This window comes from Ciconia boyciana, chromosome 3 (genome assembly GCF_034638445.1).
Source record: "Ciconia boyciana chromosome 3, ASM3463844v1, whole genome shotgun sequence".
NCBI classification, from domain to species: Eukaryota; Metazoa; Chordata; class Aves; order Ciconiiformes; family Ciconiidae; genus Ciconia; species Ciconia boyciana.
Window position 1 is genome coordinate 60800134 of NC_132936.1, and position 19899 is coordinate 60820032.

At 38.5% G+C, this 19899-nt stretch overlaps 1 protein-coding gene across 10 annotated transcripts in view; it reads right to left on the minus strand.

Moving 5' to 3' along the window:
* The window catches only part of ECHDC1 (ethylmalonyl-CoA decarboxylase 1), a 43739-nt gene that overhangs the window by 15692 nt on the left and 8148 nt on the right, over window positions 1-19899 (minus strand). For 7 of the 10 annotated variants that reach the window (XR_012041473.1, XR_012041472.1, XM_072855813.1 and 4 more), the window contains 4 exons: window positions 19330-19551; window positions 14161-14303; window positions 9311-9363; window positions 7292-7372 (listed from right to left, as the gene is read on the minus strand). Coding sequence is in view for 8 of the 10 variants with exons in the window: in XM_072855810.1 (XP_072711911.1) it covers window positions 7292-7372; window positions 9311-9363; window positions 14161-14303; window positions 19330-19551 (499 nt within the window). In the remaining 2 variants the exon portion in view is untranslated. Of the gene's footprint in view, window positions 1-7291; window positions 7373-9310; window positions 9364-11078; window positions 11187-14160; window positions 14304-19329; window positions 19552-19899 lie in introns of those variants that run through there. The other 3 variants (XM_072855815.1, XM_072855816.1, XM_072855817.1) reach the window with 2 other exon arrangements.

The window sequence follows — 19899 nt, forward strand, 5'->3', positions numbered from 1 at the left end:
ACTTCCCAACGCTCTGGCTCAGAGCTTGGCATCTAAAATGTCAAAAAGGCAAAGATCACCTCACCCGCCTGAACACAGCCGACTGGAAAGGAACAGCGTTTCTTGGCATCAGCCCTAAGAGATGCAAGGTTCAAATTGCTCTAATACTTTACGATGGATTCGATATATCACATTTCTGCAACTCACAGCATTAAAGGATTTAAAATATGTTGTAACATCACACTAACTAACAACCAGTCGCAAGACTTCGGGTAATGAGACACACTTTGAAATTCAGCTCTGTCTGTGTGCAGTGCTACTGATGCTGCATTCGCATATGCTACACAACAATTTCTGACTAAAGCAAAAAGAGATCATACACTTATTTGAAATCACTGGTGATGAAATTACAATGAAATGTTGACATTTTGTCAGGATACCAGGTTAATAATCTCAAACAAAAAATGCTGAGGTTTTGGGTTTTTTTTTTTTTTAAATGATCACAGTGGCTGTGAGCTAAATTTTAAGTTTTGCAGACATGAAATATTATTTTAGAGCTCATCTCTTTTTTTTGGGGGGGGGAGGGTGCACAATGACATATCAAAAAAGGCTTAAATGGGAGGGAGAATTTAACATTAAGTTACTGTTTGTAATGTAGAATTTTAACTTATTCACCTCTGTTCTTTTTAATATAGCACATTAGTTATGTTGATGGGGAACTAAAGCCAGCTTCAGATCACTAACTGATGGTATGTTCAGACTAGTTGGACAAGAAACAGGCACATTTTCAGCAAACTGTAGCAGATCCTCCACAAATATGCCTAAGAGTGTGACCAATTCTCTTATCGCCAAAAGTATAATTTTTCCCAGTCCCTTTTTATTTACAGTCTTTCACACACACAAATCCACACTAACTGAAATTGTTTTTTCCTCAGTCTATATATTTGATTTTTGTTTATGAATATGAATGTATCAGCACACAAAACAGAACTGGAGGATAATACCTAATAACAGACCATGGATACACTAGAAGCTCTTAAACATTCAACAGTTTAAGCACAATAGGAATTTATTTAATATAAGAACTTATAATTTGATTTATTCTTACTGTGACTGCTGAGTTACAGCAGTAGCAATTAATTTCTAACTACAGAATCCAGGAAGAAGTAGGAAGCTGAAACCACCAAGGTTTACAGGTTCAAACAGTCCACAGTCTTGTTTCACACAATTTTGGGTAAGTCTGGAAGGAACAGGAACAGAGTGGTCCAGCCAGCAGGCCTGCAAATCTTCACTAAGATATTGGGTTGCTTTGGATTACAAGGGAGAAGAGAAACAGGGGGTGAAGGGGAAAACTAGAAGTTGCAATTGTGAAGGCAATGTTTACAATGAAAGTAGGTTGAGATCCACACAGCAATGCCTGCTTACACTTGCAAACACCCAGGGAGATTGAGTCATTTGGTCATTGCATGAGCAGTAACTCAGATGTGGATGATTACCCTTCAGATATCTACAATATTAACTATATGGCTACCTGGAGTGATAGAGAGAGGAAGAGTTAATCTTTTTGTAGTCCTTCAATAGCACGTGACAGGACTGAAAAAATGAGATAAGTAACAGGGACATTGGAAAACATTCTCTGGAAGCTGATGCAATGCAGTTAGGCAGTTTAAAGCTGTGGCTTCAGGGGAAACTGAGGCCAACAGCTCCCTAGAGCCAAAAGGAGAAGATTGTATTCCCATCCCCTCCTGTTCTTTGTCATCCTCTCCTAGAGGCCGAGTTCCTCCTTTACATTGGATCTAGCCATTACTATATCCTTTTACAAACCACTCTAACTTGCTGTAAGAACAGGAAATATCTAGCCTTTCTGTTGCTTTTTCATGAAATAATTGCCTCATACAGGCATCTTCACTGGTGCTTGGCAAACCAGAGGTACACAGTGAGCTGGGAATGGGCAGCAGGGACATCCTCCTCGCACATCAAGGTGAGCTGTTCAGGCAGTCTGTCCTTCTCATTAAATCACAGCTCAACATAATCCCACCTCGGAATCAGCAGACTGGAATACATAAGTGCTTCTCAGACTTCATGTTAACCAACTTGTGGAGCTATCTGGTTATATATGTATGTATTTAAAAGAATATTTTGGTAGTGAAGATCAACAGTGGAGTGTCAAACTCAAATACCTGCAGGCAGTTTATCTAAACTGGGGATTAGTCACTTCACAGATGCAAGCATAATGAACCATTTCAGTGCATTTGTATTCTTCCTAAACTAATTCTCCTTGAACCTTGAATGCTTCCCTACAGTGTATCAACAGCCCAGTGTCCCAGCAATAATCAGCATGGGTCCAGCTCTGCATTCCCTAAAATCTGGTTTAGCTAAGTTTTCCATTATCTGGGCTATCTCTGTTTATTATTACTGTGCAACAGCAAATCAGCTGCATCAGGTTTGTTCAACAGAAAGGACATAAGATTGCATGGTAGAAGTGGTCTCAAATGTAGACACATGCCAATAACAAAAGTCTCATTCACCCAGGATAAGATGGTTTGGCCTCCCAAAGGAGAAAAAAAAAACAAACCACACAACAAAAAACCAAAACTTGGAATGAAGTAAATCCCTACAAAAAGACAACCTCAGAAAGAAAACTTCAACTCAAATTCATGCTTTGTTGCTCTTGTTTACATTTCCAGTAAAATCCAACATTGGTAAATTTGAACTGTAGACTATGTGAAAAATCCTCTGCCTGGAAGATTGTAAACACATGAAATTCAAACCCAAATGAAAACTGGTAACAAAGAAAAAAAGCAATACCAGCCCATAAATACAAGCCCAAAAATACAAGCTCTCAAGTCCATTTCTAGCAGTGCTGTGATTACTTAACCAGATGTCAAGTGTGCCAGGACAAAAATAAGACTGCCTTCTTAAAGGCAGGCAATGTGAAACTTTTAAAACCATAATATCTCTCTCTCAAAATTCATCAGAAAATTGTACTAACAAACCTCCCAGGGCTCTAAAAATGTGAAGTGATGCATGACTGCAATGGAATTCTAAAATTGCCAGCTGATTTGAAGGAGGTTTTACATATATATATACACACACACATATATATTAGAGATAAAAATTTTATATAGTTAAAAAAGTGATCTATGGCATATAGCAAGCACCTGAAGCTGTGAGAACCCACTCAGATTTGGCTTCTGATTCTTCTGATGACGTGCAGCAACATTCCAGAGTCACATCTAATGAAAAGTGCTTTGTCAGCCTGACTTTGCAAGAACTCATGAATATGTGAACCCCATCCCATTACATTCATATCATGCTCTGCCCAGTGAAAAGAGCTACTATGTCCTGAGGCACCCTTACTTCAAACAGCAGCATCTTGTGTACCTAAAAGCTCCTCCTGATAAAACTAAAAGCCAAAATCCTTGCATACAGCTAAATATTTCCAAAGAAGCTACTGTGTTGCACTCTGACGTTCTGAAACCTATTCTTGGAAAAGCTTGGTGTAGAATACTAATGTCTTTACAGGCCCCCCCCCCCCCCTTTTTTAAAGGAGCAACAACTGAAAAGTCGGTCATAGTGGGCCTACATCTAGGTAGTGGTTATCATCTTCTGCTCCTTTCATTTCATATTAATTACATCTAATGCACTAAACGCATGCTTGTAAAAGTAAATAAGCATAAGTCATCACAGGAACACACACGACAAAAGCTATTCAATAACAGTGCATTTCACTGTATCTCTTATTAGGTGTTTTATGGAACATGCCTAACACCTTAAAATGTAATACTAAGCATGCCTACATATTTCACAAAAATATACAAAACACCCAATTAAAACACAGCAAGGCCAATTTGATAAGTGCAGTATAATTAGCATAAGCTTCCTCCCTTGTTAAAAGCTCAATTCTGCCATTCCTACAGATACAGGGCAGAAGTCTGCTCAGAAAGCAAGTACTTCTTTAAATCAATTGTGCTTTTTACAAAGTAGGATACTGCTCAGCACTAGCAAGAGTAATGAAACTGGTCCTTTGCAATTTAACTGTGCAACATCAACTACAGCTGAAGAAATTACAGTTGATTAATTTATTTTCTAAAAAAGAAAAGGAGAATACTGCTTCCTCTACCCATGAGCCCACTTTGAGGTCAATGGTAAGAGAAGTGGGTAGCTTTCCATCTTTGCACTCCTATCCTCTGCCTGGAGACACCACCTTTTAAATGGTATTTACATGGCACTGGCACACCTCTATCTTGACTGCAGTAGCATCAGAGAGGAAAAAGGGGGTGGGGGAGAAGAGACTATATTTTTCAGAAGCACTCAGGTACAATGGAAGTCCATTTGCCAAGTGATGTAGGACCAAATTTTCAAAGTTGTAGACCTGTCTAAAAGACAGACATCGCCCCAGCGAGATTTCTCAAAGGCACCAAAGTTAGTTATTCTGGCTATTGGCTGGTAGCACAGCTACTGTGCTGAGAGATTACTGTGTTCATGATAACTGCACAGATAGATTCATTACCAAACTGTCTCTGCCCCATATCTGTTAGCTTATTGCCCAACAACCCACTACAATTGTTGTCCAAATTCCTTAGCCAACCCTGCCAAATCAGTTCTCCTTAACTTCATGCATTGTGCAAGTACAAGATACACTTCAAGTTTCTGCCTACAGGGAACTCAGAACAGATACTTCATTTCAATTATTTGTAAAATTGCATCACTGAATCCAACAACATAGTCATTTGTGCATTTCACTGAAATGGCTGCAGTGTCACGCAGAACTGCAGTGTACACTGACATTTGGCAGCAGAACCCATGAGCCATCTTCACAGGCTCAGAGAGAATATTCAGCTGTGGCACACCAAAAAAAGTCTAGGTTTCCTGAAACTGTACTAAAAAGCTCAGCTGTCCAAACAAGTTTCATACCTGCATGGTTTTACATTACTGTTTTACATAAATAATTTAGATAAATAATTAGAGTTTCAGAAGCCTTATCTTCCCAATATTCGTATCAGAAAAAGTCTGAAAGGATTTTAATTACCTTGCACTTGTCTGGACAATGATTTCCCCCCCCTCAATCACATGTTTATGATCTTTATAAGAATGTTGCTTCTTATGGAGAGTCATACTGCAACAATCCATAAAGCATCTAAGATTGAAGATGTTTTTAGAAGACCTCTTCCTCCAGATCAAAGGTAAAGTGACCCAAGATGCTTTCGCTTTTCATCACTGCCCTTATGCCAGCAATAAATGTGCCAGTTCATGCAAGCCCTCCCTAATCCAATGAGCTGGCTTAAAACAGAGTAAGAGACAATTAGCCACAAGAACTGCTGCTGGAAGAATGCATCAGGAATATTTTAAACTACCTCAGCTATTTTAAAATTGGATTTGTCCACACCTCTACTTCAGTAGACATGTGCATCATGCTGCCAGAGCACATTTCAGAGAAGGTATAAAAGCCATTTTGGTTCAAGTGAATCACTTCAACAGTATCAGTATAGTTAATGTAGTACAAACTGGCAGAGATAAAAATTAGAAAATATTTCAGGCCAATACCAAGCGCTTTGGTAGTTTACACAGTAACTGTGAAATAGAAGTGGATTTGAAAATTTAGAATTAAAAGCAGCCACAACTCACTCATTCTGTTCTTAAAAAAAAAATAAAAATGTCCAAACAGTTTATTCAAGGAAGAGAACAAACCTCTCTGATTTATGTTCTCCAGTTCCTCTTTTGGCATCTAGTGACTCAGGACAGAATTCCTGTTCCACTAATATCTGCTCATAGCCCTCAAAAAAACCCAAGATTTTTTTCCCCCAGTATTAACATTCTCAAATTCAGGAGCAAGAGCAGCAGAGAGTATGTTTCTCTATCTTGTTGTTGTTGCTAATTAAGTACCGTTTGCTACTCCTGAATTGCTATTATTTAGTTGCACTGGATGAGTGTGTTAGAAAGTAATGGAAGATGGATCAACAGCTGTAGTTATTATGAAAATTATGGCAGCACGTCAGAGGAACTACAGCTGCTCAGTTCATTCAAATAAGAGCTACTTGACAATGACTGTAATTACACGGTATGTCAAACAACATAGCTGGAGTAAAAGTAGAGACTACATATTTTAGAAAGGCAAAAGATTTCCATTTCATTACATTAACATTCCCTAAACTCCTGTTTAGGGATAACAGGATTCACTTTCTGTCAATGGACTCACAGATACAGAAAGGTCGACTAAGTCTCCCAGGTGCATTCTCCTGTCAACCATGGTACTTATCTGCATGCTTCCTAGGCATTTATAATATAGCATGTACTCAGAGGCCAGAGGCAGAGCTGGGGTTCCAGTTCACCAGGTGCTGTGTAGATATGAAGAAAGTTCTGGCCGCATCTAGTTTCAAAGCAAAGGAACATTGCTTCCGAGTGGCTCAGACAATGCAGATGCCATCTCCTCTATCCAAAGCCTGTTCCACGTATCAGGAACAGCACTGTAATACTCCAGTTTACTTTGCTTAGTATTATTTTGAACACAAGTACTTTCAGCTTGTTCTGGACAATTCATTTCCCACTTTAGGTGCTAAGGCCCTCTTAAAGAGCACATTTCCTTCTCTTAGATAAAAACTTCACTCCTCATTTTGAGAGAGGCTGCGCACAGTGCTTATCCTGTTACATCTGTAGGCTGTTTGCACATTAGCAACTGTTTAAATAAATTGACATTTTATTATTTTAGTTTCTTCCAGTTCCTGTTGTGCAGTCAGCCTCTTTAATTAGAGCCCTCTGTTTTTCACTAGTTGTTTCGTGCTGGCAAATACCTGCACAGAAAAAAAAAGCAGGGACAAAACCTCATTTGCTTTCCTATGCATTTCAAACTCTTGTTTCAAAAACTGTACAGCACAAAGTTATGTTACAAATAGTAAACCCAGAACACAAAATACCAGACTAATGGATAATTTTATTTATTTATTTTTACTTATGACAGCCACATAAAGAGACGTAAGGGGATATACAATTTTGCAGTCCTACCTCTCACTCAGGGGTGAGAAGTTGGACCCACTTGGTCTATGACACAGTCGGTTGCTAAAGCTCCTCACTGCTCTTGTTTTATACAGTGATTCGAACTCTAGAACTTGACAGTAAATAACCTTTCCTCTGTACTATCAGGAAACCCAAACTTTTTTCCTGTGAAGTCTGCTGACAAAGCCCAGTTCCTAATGCCTTGGAACTCAGGGACCTGACTCCTGGTAAAAGTGGTACCTCAAGCTTTCCGCATTTCACAGGTACAGGCATTAAATCACTGACCCAACATGACAGCTACTCAAATTGTTGATCTTACCTGAAATCACATGCTGTGGTAAGTTCTGCTCCTCCTCCAACAGCTTTTCCTTGGACTAGTGCAACACTGATCAAAGGCAATCTACACAAGAGAGTTTTGTAACCAAAATTCATGCTTTTAGTCTTCTAGAAATTACAAAAGTATTTAAACAAACCATCTTTACAGTAAAAGATTGGGAAAATATACTGTTCCAACTCATTCAAATAACTACAACTTTGTGGGTAAGTAGCACAATACCAATTCCACTTATGCTAAAATGATTATTCCATAATTAATATAGAATCCCAAAATGAAACAGCAAGCCAGATATATCAAGTAGAATCAAAGTAAAGAAGATAATGAAAAATTATGAAAAATACATACTACAGATTATACAAGAAGGAGTGACAGGACAGCAACACAAGACCCTACCCTAAGCCAGTACGCTACAGAAAGCAGTAGAAAGGGACACAAGGAACTGCATGGCTGGGTTATCTAAAAATAATGAGATTCAGCATGATACCTTCAGCAGCTTCTTCAGAATGCTACCATCTCAGTCATCAACAAAACTTTTTTTGGAGGACAAAACATCCTTTGAGGATAGCAACAGTCTGTTACCTTTGATGGTGTTGTATTTAATCATGCTCAAGGTATTTAATCATGTTCAAGGTAATTCAAAGGAGAGAGGGAAGGAAGAGTATGTAGGGAGAACCTCTTTCCCCACTGCCATTGTGAAATGAATACTAATGAACAGTGACTGACGTAGGACAAGCCAAGTTCCCTAAGAAATGAAGACAAGTGGTTAGTCCCAGACTTTGCATGCTGATACAGCTGTTTCATCTTTTACTACGAAGAGACATTTAACTCATTGAGCAGTTTTGAAACCACATTCTGAAGTCAGCTTCCCAGTCCTGACCACGTTTGGTTTTACTTCTACTTTAACAGAAGCACCAACAGTTTCTTATGGCCCAAGTTCACTTACCAGCTGCGACACACTTCATACAATACATGGCACAAGTGAACCCACTGGAAGAGGGTAACCTCATTTTTTCTGTGGTCTATGGGAAACAGAAGATATGGGTCCAAGTCCCCTACATCCACACTCTGATCCATTTGAGGCACTTCCTTCAGGATCACAGTCAGCCTCAGCTCCCTCTGAGGGAGATTGATCCATCTACAATAGATGTCCCCAAACAGCAGTTCAGTGCTCCCTCTGAACTATAGCTTCAACATACTCTAAGTCAGGACACCTGAGGTGAGGGATTAGTCTTCATACATGTTCCTCCTCTTTGCTTTGTCCCATCAATTTTGATTATACAAAGACCAACTTACACAAGTGGATTCTAACTCCGGTTCTGACGATTCCTTACAGTACTACTACTACTAAGTCTCCAAGCTCCTGGGCAGTTTTACAGAATAATGTTAACTCATAACACTTTCTCATATAGATTATTTGAAAACAAATAATATTTATCTTCAAAGAGCTCTGAGCAGAAAAAAAGACAGACTCTACCACACATAGATTTAATAGAAATGTGACTTCTTAAGGGAAGCTAAATCTAAAGGAAAGGAAAAAATGTTTTTCAGAAGTACCAGATGGTAGAACTGAATACATTCCTCTTATGAAGTGGGAAGATTAAATAAATATATTAAATAAATGTTACCTGCGTAGGCTGCATAAGTTGGCCCTGCTTGTTTTTTAAGAGCTACCGATTTCCACTGAGTTACAGAAGGCAGTTTCAGAAACTTTGAAGGCCTAGATTTCCTTAATTCTAGGTATCTCCTGGCCCTCCACATATAAGCACATAGGGGTTTTTTTCTGTTCCAATCTCTGTAAAGTCTAGTAGTTGCAAAATGTCAAGGCCTAATTTAAATCCATAAATACCTACCTGATTAAAATGTGTGAATACAAGGTCTGGGATTCAAAATGACATACTTAAAACTATATATTTAACTTTAAACATCTTGTTAAAGAGTTAGCCAAAACATATTCCAATCCTTATAATTACTTCATAAAGAAGGGTAAATAAAATATATTACCTCATAAGCCTGGTTAAGGTGTTTTGCATAAACATGCACATATTCATCCCATCCTACAAAGAATAGGAAATTAAAAAATGTTAAGTGATCCTTATGTGAAGCAATTAAACACACAGATGGAGTAGACGCGAGTATTCATTATATTTACTCTAGCTGTTTTTTTTCCTCTTTGGTTAATCTTGCCCAAATTCCAGCCCAACCCCACTATGCACAAATAGAAAACCTAGTATAAATCAGGTTAAAAAATCTGAACTCAATTAATTTATATGAATTTCAGTTATAACTAAGCCACTGTTAAAGTAACTGCAATACTGAATTTCTGTGATGTGAAATTTTACATCCTTTCCTCTTAATTTTCTCGCTCCCAGTTAAACACCCATAAAGCTGAGTTTTAAGTCTGTATAGGATCATAGAGCACTGCATACTTTTTACTGTTCCAAATCCATAAAGTTTTAGACAAGATACAGTTTACCAACTACATTTTTTTATTGTTTGGAACTACATTTTTTTATTGTTTGGGCCAAAAGCATTTCAGCCAAAAAAAACCCCAATCAACACACAAAAAAACAAAACAGAAAGAAGATTCTTCTTATTTCTCTCCTCCTTTATGTTTTACATCAGCTTGCAAATAATAGTGAATTTAAAACAATTGTTCCCTTATCTTCCAGTACAAGAACTAAGGGGCTCCAAATAAAATCAGTTGCTGCTAGATTCAAAACAAATATATTTCTTCCTGCAACACGTAGTTAAACTGTGAAACACCTTGCAGAAGGGCGCTGCAACCTCTACAAGACTACACGAATTCAAGAACAACTAGATAAACTCACGACAGAAAAATCAACAAAAGGTTATTAAATACAAGGTAACACCTCAAGCTTTAGAAGTCTTAGTGCAAGTTGCTAGGGACTAAGAGAACATTTTGAAGCAAAAATAATTATCTATCTGCCTTCCCTGTCCTTATATTCTTTCTCAGGCATCCAGTATTGACCAGGAACTCAAGAAATGACTGGGCTAAATGACCCAGTATGACCATGTTCATATACATACTGAACTGCATACACTGAACTACACATGTGCCTTTTAATCCAAATTGAAAAAAAAATGTTTGGACACCACAGAAGTCAAAAAACCAGTAGGTAACAATTTCAGCATGTCTTTCAAAAAAACTCCCAACCAAACAAAAAAGGCAAAAAAATAAATGGTAGGAAGAAAAAGAACAAACAAACATCTCTTTATTGGCATTTACTAATTTCTAAAACACAGTTTTACAGGGGTTGGCAAGTTAAAGAATCTGCCTTGATTAAAAGCTTCTGACTCATACCTTAGGGAAAGAAAAGACATGCAGTAAGTCTTCTGTACATCTTGGAACCGGACCTTGAAATAATAGTAGGTCAACTTCAGTTGACTGATTGTCCATTTATTCATATGTTCCCAAGACCTACTCTGCCCAACACCAACAACCATTTTGGTGTTTAGGGACAGATCTCTGGCAGATAAAAGCTGCCACAACAATCGCTACACAGGAACCTGTGAACTCAGTTTCATTACATTAAAGGCCTGCTTGAAAATTTCAGCACACATTGATTTACAAAGAGGCTTTTATTTATCACTTGTAGCAAACTCCTACATCCGTTAAGACCAGTAGCAGCATTTCCACTCCGAATTAAAGAACAATCAAATCCTCCATGATAGCTGTCTTAGCACTTCTAATCCGGGAGAAAAGTTCAAAACCCACATACAAGGTACCAGTTCTCGGACATAGACTTACACAATTCCCATACTACAACCATCAGGATGAAGCTGCAAAAAAGCTCTTCAGAGAAAGTAATTTTCCACTTCATCACAGCAGAGTCCTTGCATTCAAATTGGCCATCTGAATTCATACCAAAACAGTAATTAAAGATTAATGCCAGAACAGACCAGCTTGATAAACGCAGTTATGACTGAGCAGACAAAAAGAAAGGTCTTCCTATTCTCAGGTGATAGAGAGATTACTGGGTATCACATGGAAAAAATGCCTGCACAGCAAACACCCTGAAAAAAAGCCACAATTACTTGAGCCCTGGCCAATATACCCTTCAAACCTTCCTGATAAGAAAAATAAGGCTACTATTCAGATAAAATACCCTGACTAAGAGAGGCGTTCACTGGAGTCTAGTGGAATAATCACATTTTCAGCTCTAATACTGTCCTTGGAGTAGGAAGAAAACTACAAGCAAAAAGTGAGGCAAAATACAGTATGCACTACACATAGAAGAAAAGGATTAATAGTTTGCAGTGGGGCTAGGGGGGGCAGGGAAGAAGAAAGTCACCTTTCTAAAGCAGATGACTGTACCCCTGGCTCTTTTTGCTGCAAGAGCTTAGAGTCCACTTTCACTACAGATAGAACAATATTTCCAGACCACCTCTAACTGCTTGGAAGTCCTTCCTCCGTGGCTTACAGCTTGGGAACCTCTGTCCTAGGGCTTCTAGACAAGGACCAAGGAAAGTGACGTTCTCCTTTGTGCTTCCTTCCTCTCAGCTGTCCTTTCAAGAGCTTCCCCTGCTTTTCAGCTAGCCAGCTTTTCAAGTCTCACTCTAGAATGAGGTTATGGCTCTTGGGGACCAGGCTTACAAGGACGGGGGGGAATCTTTTGTTTGTTTGTTTGTTTTTTGTTTTAAATTCCGCTTAATTTGCCTTCTGTGATTTCATCATGTAATGTTAGCACTTGCCAAAGAACAGGCAGAGGACCTGGGTTTGTTTCAGGGTTAGGAACAACTGAACATGGGAGAAGGAGGACAAAGAGGAAGAGGAGGAGGAGGAGGAAGAAGAGAAGGAGGAGCCACTAGGGGGCACGAAAATTCTTCAGCATTCTTGGCCGTTATTCTGCCTTTCCTGCACCACAGGGAAAGGCAAACTATATTGTGGATTACGAAAAATACATCTCCCCTCAACCAACAGGTTGAATAAAATACATGTTTTCGGTAATTACTAAAAGCTATGAGCTAAAGCAGCCTTGCAAAAAATTAAAGGAGAAACATACCAGTTCAGGGACAAAGCTATTCCCTTTTTTTTTTTTTTTTTTTTTGCGTCTTAGGGATGCCTGTGGACAGAAAACTTAACCTAATGCTCTTTTAACCAGAAACCAGACAAAACTCTCTCATCTGCAGTGAGTTAGAGCAGAGTTCTGCAAGACTAGAGAACAGCAAATGCTATTCCTTATTCTATTAAAGTTTTATTTAATAAAAAGTATTAAATCCCATCAAACAGATGGTTTAGGAGTTGGCTATTGTACAGAAACTCTGAGTTCTGGATAAATAGTTTGAACTCTCCAAAGGAAATAAAAAGCAATGATGTTTAACTATTCTTGGATCATTTCTGGTGACTCTTAAGACTCATATTTCAGCACTAGCATGAGATCTAGATTCTTTCCAGAGAATTTTCAACAAAGTCATAACTAATACCTACGCATTTCATTCTGTCCAGTGTATCTGTTATGGACCCTAATCCTCACAAGAGCCCTCTCTGCCACTGCAGTGGCTCCAAGTAATTTGTATAAACATAGACAGAATACTAAGTGCCCAAGAGAGTATGGAAGCAGAATCACTGAGAATTACTGAATGCAGAACTCTGAAGGAAAGCCTAGACTGCAGATAAGAAAACAACTGGCCCGTGCTTGGTTTCAGCTCCTTTTCTGTTGCTATAAGCTGAAAATTTCAGACTAAAAAAAACCACACACAAAACGAAACAAAAAACCCACACACAAATCACAGATACATCTATATTTTTAAAATGAGCAGTGCTTATAAAAGCGTCCAAATGAAAACTCCCCAAAGAATGTTTGTATCTATGAGGCATGGTGTCTCCATATTAAGGAAAGCATACCTCTCAGGGTGTTCCACAAAGGAAACAAAGCCTCCTGTACCTTTTGAAAGCTGGACCATTCCATTTATTTTATCAGGCCAGAAATATTTAAGACATGGTGGTTTTTATGATACTTAGTTTCATCAACAGAAACAAATCATCACTACAGACAAACACCAGATTAATCAGTTTTTGAGTTGGTGTTCTTACTGGAATGTTCGATTAAAATTAATTTCTGTGGGCAAATCCTGAAACTTGAAATGGACACAAAAAAGCACCAGGATGCCAGTTATCACAATTGCAAACCAGGACATAAGAGCAGCACAGGAAGGCCCCTTTCCCCTGCAGTTGACAAAGCCCTATTTCACACATTGCCAAGAATCCCATATTAACCCATAAAAAGAATTGCAGCACATGTGAAAGTTGTCAAGACAGGCTGGCATGAGTGAAAAACTGCCATCAAACCTTGATCTCTTCAGCCCCATAGTTACACGTGACTCACCTGACTGGACTACAAGATCAATGCCAAAGCTTTACAGCGCAAGCACTGCATCCATCCTTCCATTTTATGCAGGTCCAAGCACAGTTTTGACAAAATTGAAACCCTTCTGTAATAGCAGCCATGCTGCTTAAATTTGGTTTTGACTTTATAATATATGAGAAATGACTACTTGTATCTGCTTTTAAAGGCCAGACTACTGAAGCACAGGTTATTTGATGTGTAAATTCACCATATACTGCTCTGAGAAACTGAAATGACATTTTTAAAAGAAAAGGCTAAAAAGAATATGTGGCGTAGGAATTCAGTGTTATGAATGAATTAAGGTAACACTTAAGCCATGGCTTAAAGGGTCTGCCAGCATTTTTTGAACCATTAAAAGCTCTATTCTGTGACTTGCATATAAAATTGCAGCACAGGCAGCGTGCACACCTCTGTCTGAAAGGGATCTCACAATATCAGAAAGCTAATTTTTCTTCAAAAAACTTAATTTGTATCAGTACTTGCCTGGGAGTTGGATATAGCTTTGACAGCATTCAAATCAGATCCTGAGCAAAAGGTGTTTCCTGCACCACAGATGATAAGGCCTTTGCCATCCTTCCAGTTTTCCAGTTCGGTTACCCTCTCCTGGAGTTCTAGCATCATAGTGCCTGTCACAAGAGGGGAGAAGCAAAATTTTTAACAGGAGCTTATCATCACTATGTTTTACATTACATTTTTCACCACCAAAACCAAGTTATCATTAATAAGTGATGGGCTTAAAAACACAAAGGAAAGCATCACCTTATCCCACACACAAGCACTGACATATGTTTTTTCCTCAAAGATGCACTTCCTGAAATTCTGAAGCATATTCTGCAATTTGTGTTACACTCACCAAAAAAAAAAAAAAAAAAAAAAGCGCAAGGACGCAAGGAGGCAAGCATGAACTCTACCTGGTTTATTCTTGTTTGCATACATTCAGAACACATGAACTTATACATGTATCTATCCAGATCTGTCCATCTAGTCATTTTGATGTTACTGTCATTCCACCCTGCCCAAAGAGCTGGCAGAGTACAGAAGAGAATCATGTGCAAGCTGGGTTCAAGCTACGACCAGTTAATGTTAATAAAGATTCCTAAAAAAAGGCTGAAGAGCAAACTATGTTGGAGACCAAAGACATTTAGAAGTGTTCATCCAAAAGAAAATAAAGATATATTTGAAAATAGGAGCAAAGTGCCTTTTATCTTTTAAAAAGACAAGAAAAAAAAAAAAGATCATTCTAAAACATCTTTGATTCCCTCCCTGGTACCTTTCTAGAAAGGCTCTCTTTACAAAGTATATCCTAGGCTCCAAATGTATGGATTATACAGTAATAGCTTTCTACTTCTAGCCTAAAGATAGTATTCTTGTATGTTCACATAAGTACCCTTCCTGATGTGGAACTCTACAAACTCCTGTTTCTAGAGCTCATCCTAGACTGCAGCATCTTCCACACCAACTGAGCTTACCCAGCATTAACTTAAAGCTCTTCTTCTCTGAATGCCTATGACTCTTGTTCAGTTATATTCTTAAAAGAAAACATTTACAGAAACTAATTTCAGAAAGCAGCCTACATACAAGCTGATGGTACTCAGCTTTATCCTCCTTTGACAAGAATTTAGATGGACAAGCCTACCTTCTTCAGATAGAAATGTGCTTTAGATTAATACCCTCAAGGACTCTCTCGTTTTCTGCCAAGAGTGATGGTTTTTTGACCCCACGCCTGCACGCACAGAACTAATCCTGTTCTGAAATTGCCTGTTAGCAGCCATCCTCACGTGGGAGATTATTTTTTTTCCTTCCTGCTTGTTTTCCTTGCAGTTCCTTATGAGGTAAGCTTCCCAGCACCAGATCAAGAGTGAATTCTCAGTCAAGCACTTCCACCTTAGGGCTGACCTAAGCCACTGAAATAGCACATTTTGACAATGTTCCTGAGGAGGGCAATAATTAAGTGGACGTTACATATTATATACCAGAATGACATTGGGTTGGTTTTTTTCCACTGTTCCAGACTATGATCCTCTAACAAATCCCAGAACTCTTACTGTTCCTTTCCCTTCTGTATTTATAATTTGGTCATGCTGTTTGTGTGTTGGACATTACATTTGCTTTCATTGAATTTCACCTTGTTATCTTGAGCTCTTTGTAGCAGTTAATCAAGATCACTTTGAATTCCACTCCTCTGCTCCAAATAATAATCTTGCAAGCTCTCCCAATTTGGAGTCATCTGACAATTTCAGCAGTTCCCCTTCTATTCCCTCATCCCAGGCATGAATGAAAATACTGAACAGAACTAGGCCTAGATGAGATTTTTGTGGGTCTTTACTTGAAATGCATTCCCAGCCTGACAGTACACTCAACAATGACTTTTCTGCAAATGCTGCTGTTTAAATAGGTGTGCATCAACCCCATGCATTTCACTTTTTGCATATTTGCCAAGTTTTCTTACAAGAAAGGTATTTCAGCTGGCATCCAAGCTTTGCCAGAGTCAAGATACAGCACAACCACTGTTTGTGGTGCTTTTAATAGTCAAAGCAGTGAGGTACTGAAGAGTCTTTCCATAGTGTTACAAGCCAAAAATCTACTTAACTGAAAAATGGAGTTTACAAAAAGGAACTGTATAAGCCAATATACGTGTAACAGCAGGGGACAAGAAACACTGTCCAGAGGCTGTCCTGTTTTGGTGGGAGAAGATCCCTTCCATTACTGACAACACTGAACTGTTATTTTACCAACCTGTATAGTCCATGATGTTTGATATAATGATGAGGACACAATACTAAAGCAAATCCTCATTCTGCCAGTCTTGGTCCTTCAGTATGTGATACCAGTAAGTTCATGCTCTTCACAGAACTAAATCTACTTGGAATAATAGTTTGTTTGCATCTTAATTATAATCTGAGAATAAATGCTTTAAAGTCAATTTTAGAAAATAATTTTATCACCATTATTATCTAATTCCTGCAGGCTGGCTTCCTTCTCTTTTAGTTCAGCAAGAGGTTGGGCTGCTGAAATTGGTTCCACCAGGCTTTAACTGACATTATTACCATTTGTTTCCAAAGAGACTATTTCAAACAGGTGGCTATCAGATTCCAATTAAGAAGAGAAAAAAGGCATAACAACCTCCACATTGCCCATTAGCAATTTGCCAACAATTTTGTTCTGCTTTTGGTTCCATGAGTTGCTCAAGCTTAGAATAAACATAATTCCTCTGAGATAAAAAGCTGCTGTGTAAAGTAAGTGCCTGGCAAATAGGATTTCTCTCAACAGTTTAATGATGTTTTGCAGCTTTCTAAAGGAAGTGAACATGTATATATAAATTCACATCTGCCACTATGCAGAAGCTCTGAGACACAGAATCAAGAGAATTTATTTGAGGCAGGGGGTATCTACATGCTCTGGCTGATGAAGTCAACCAGATCTTGCTGGGGCAGTTTAGGGGTTGCGCATTCCATCTCTTCCTACTTCTCCTGAAGGGTATTACTTGATACACAACAAATGGAAAAGGATCAAGTGCTTGCTAGTTCCTCAGCAACTACAGTTTACAGGCAGTAATGTTAAAATAAAATGAAGAGCAGCATAAATTAATATCCCATACCATCTACTGCAGCGGTCAAGGGGCCAGCATGATTTTGCTTCTACTCTCCCTCTTGTAACAACAAAAGTCTCTGGCAGAGGTGCACAGTAGAAAGAAGCAGTAATCTCTTGAACTGCCACAGTAAGATTTTCCAGAGCAAATTTTTGTGGCTATTACCTAGCAAAACAGAGTACTGCTCTCTACAGGGCTCTACAGACTACCGTAAAACAGAACTGCCTGATCCCATGGCTCATTTGCTATATGCTAATCAGGGTCTGCAAGAAAGACAGAACTATTAATTTCCTCACGGGTTTTTGTAGCTCCTCTTTGCTACTAGAGCATCTAATTCACATACACTAATAATTTATTTTCACAGCAATCCTATAAGGAGAGAAGAAATTATTTTACAGACCACTAACTGAGCCAGAAAGAAAACATCTGCTAATTTTGCGTGCTCAACTTGAGATGTGCAATATGATTTCAGTACATTAACATTATATAGCACTTCATATAGTCACAGCACAGCTACCAGTGGCCTAAATAGCAGCTGCAACTGCTCAGCACTTCAGCAAATCAGTTCTGAGCCCCTTCTGCCAAGCACCTAGAAAACAGAGAACACAGTTGTAAGTTTCTGTGAAAGTTTAGTTTAAGCAATTTGACTTCCATTACATCTGATCTCCATAGAGATCAGAGATCTGATCTCCTTAGCAGACTAAGGCTTAGTCCTTTCTCCTTTTGCTATTACATCTCATTTCTCATGCCCCTTTCAACTTCCACAACAAGCTAGCTAAGAGGACACAGTCTACAAGCTGTACCTTGCACAGCTCTATTTTGAGTCAAAAATAAAAAAAAACAATCTGTAGAAAAAGAGGAAACAACAATGTAATTACGATTGTATAACAACATGTATGCTGACAGGGAGACATTCAGAAGGACAATCTCCATGCTAACATCTTTTAGCTACAACTTCTCAAGTTAGGTAATGTTTTTATACATGAGCTTTTAAATGGAAACAAAAGAGAAACTGCAGAGACATCTAGGTGCATTACCACTAATTCTGTTGTTCTGTTAGGTTCTCTTTCTTTCAGCTCACAGTCATTAGTGGAAGGAGTAGATTGACATTCTCCATGTAAACAGCTCTACACTTTGCTAGTGGGTTGCAAACAAATTTGCTGACAGCAAACGAACAGGGAGAACCGGGCAGGAAAATAGAACAGCAGAAAAGAAATTAACAAGATGACACAAATGCATCCATTTCAAAATATTAAGTGATAAAGGCATTCTTACAGTAAAGGCTTATGCACAGCTCAAGCTCAGGCAGATGCAGACCCTGAACCTGTGCCACTTATGTCTGAAGAGAACAGCATAAATTGGAATATTCTAGACAGTTGAGACAGAAAATATACCTATCTTGGAGATCAAAAGCCTCTCATAATACAAGATTAATCAAACAGGGCACTTTTACACATCCAGTGTAAAAGCATATGAAGAAGATTCCGGATCTGCAACAGCTGAGAATATACAGCTCATTTGATCTTTCATTAACCAATCACTGGTATTTAAGATATAAGGCAAATGAAGACGTGGAAGCCAGTTTGGGTGACGAAAAGACCAAATTATGGAATCTTAAGTTACAGGGAAGGCTTTAGGTACAGTATGAGTAAACTCATCCTTTTGACACCACCTACAAAACAAAGATGGCATCTTCCCACCCCCATAAAAGTACCCTATACATTTCCAGAGCAGTAGAGACAAAATACAATGAGATATAAGAAAGAGCACAGTAGCAGAATTGTGCCAACTGGGGAAAAAAAAAAGGGGGGGGGGGGGGAAGGCATGTTCTGCCAGACAGTCCTTTGTGTTATTGAGAATTTCTTATATTCTCATGGCATTTATGGCAAAGCTACTATACAGAACAGTGGGCATTTGATGCACAGCTGAATAAAATTTAAACATTTCTCTTTTAACTAAGGAATGGTAAGGCACAGGTTTTCATTTTGTTTAGGCAAAATGCTAAAAAGGGTAACTGAAGGAGAAAAAAAAACAAACCAGCAACCCCATCAACTAACTAATACCTGTAAAGGCATTCATTAGCTTCGGGTTGTTCAAAGTAAGTATTCCAATGCCACTGTCTTCTTTGGAGAGGTTGATGGATCCACCAGCAAACTGCTGAAGTTTCTTCTTAATCAATTCTTCCTCATAACCATGAGCACCAATATACAGTGATGCCCTTCTCTGTTGTAGTATTCTGTCCTTTGTAGTCTGAAGTAAGTTCTTCCACAGAGAAGCTGCCATTTCTGGAAACGGGGGGCGGAGGAAGAAGAGTAAATTTCCTTTGAGATCTACCTCAGTCCTCTGACAGAGGAAAGCAGAACAGAAGACACTAATATAAAGGTGATACAATCACAGAAGTTTACAGAAATCACTGCAGACAGTATTTGCAAAATTCTTAGTTTGAATCTACTCCCTCAAAGTTAATAGAAGGAGTTTTAAGAAGTTATTTTAGTAGTTAAGCCAGAAATTAACATATTTTAAAATATTTTCTTCTAAAAATTACCCAAAAGTATTTGGGTGCAGAATATCAAAGAGGCTCAAGAACTGTAGTAAGATGCTTACGTATTCCATTAGACCAACTTTGTACTAAT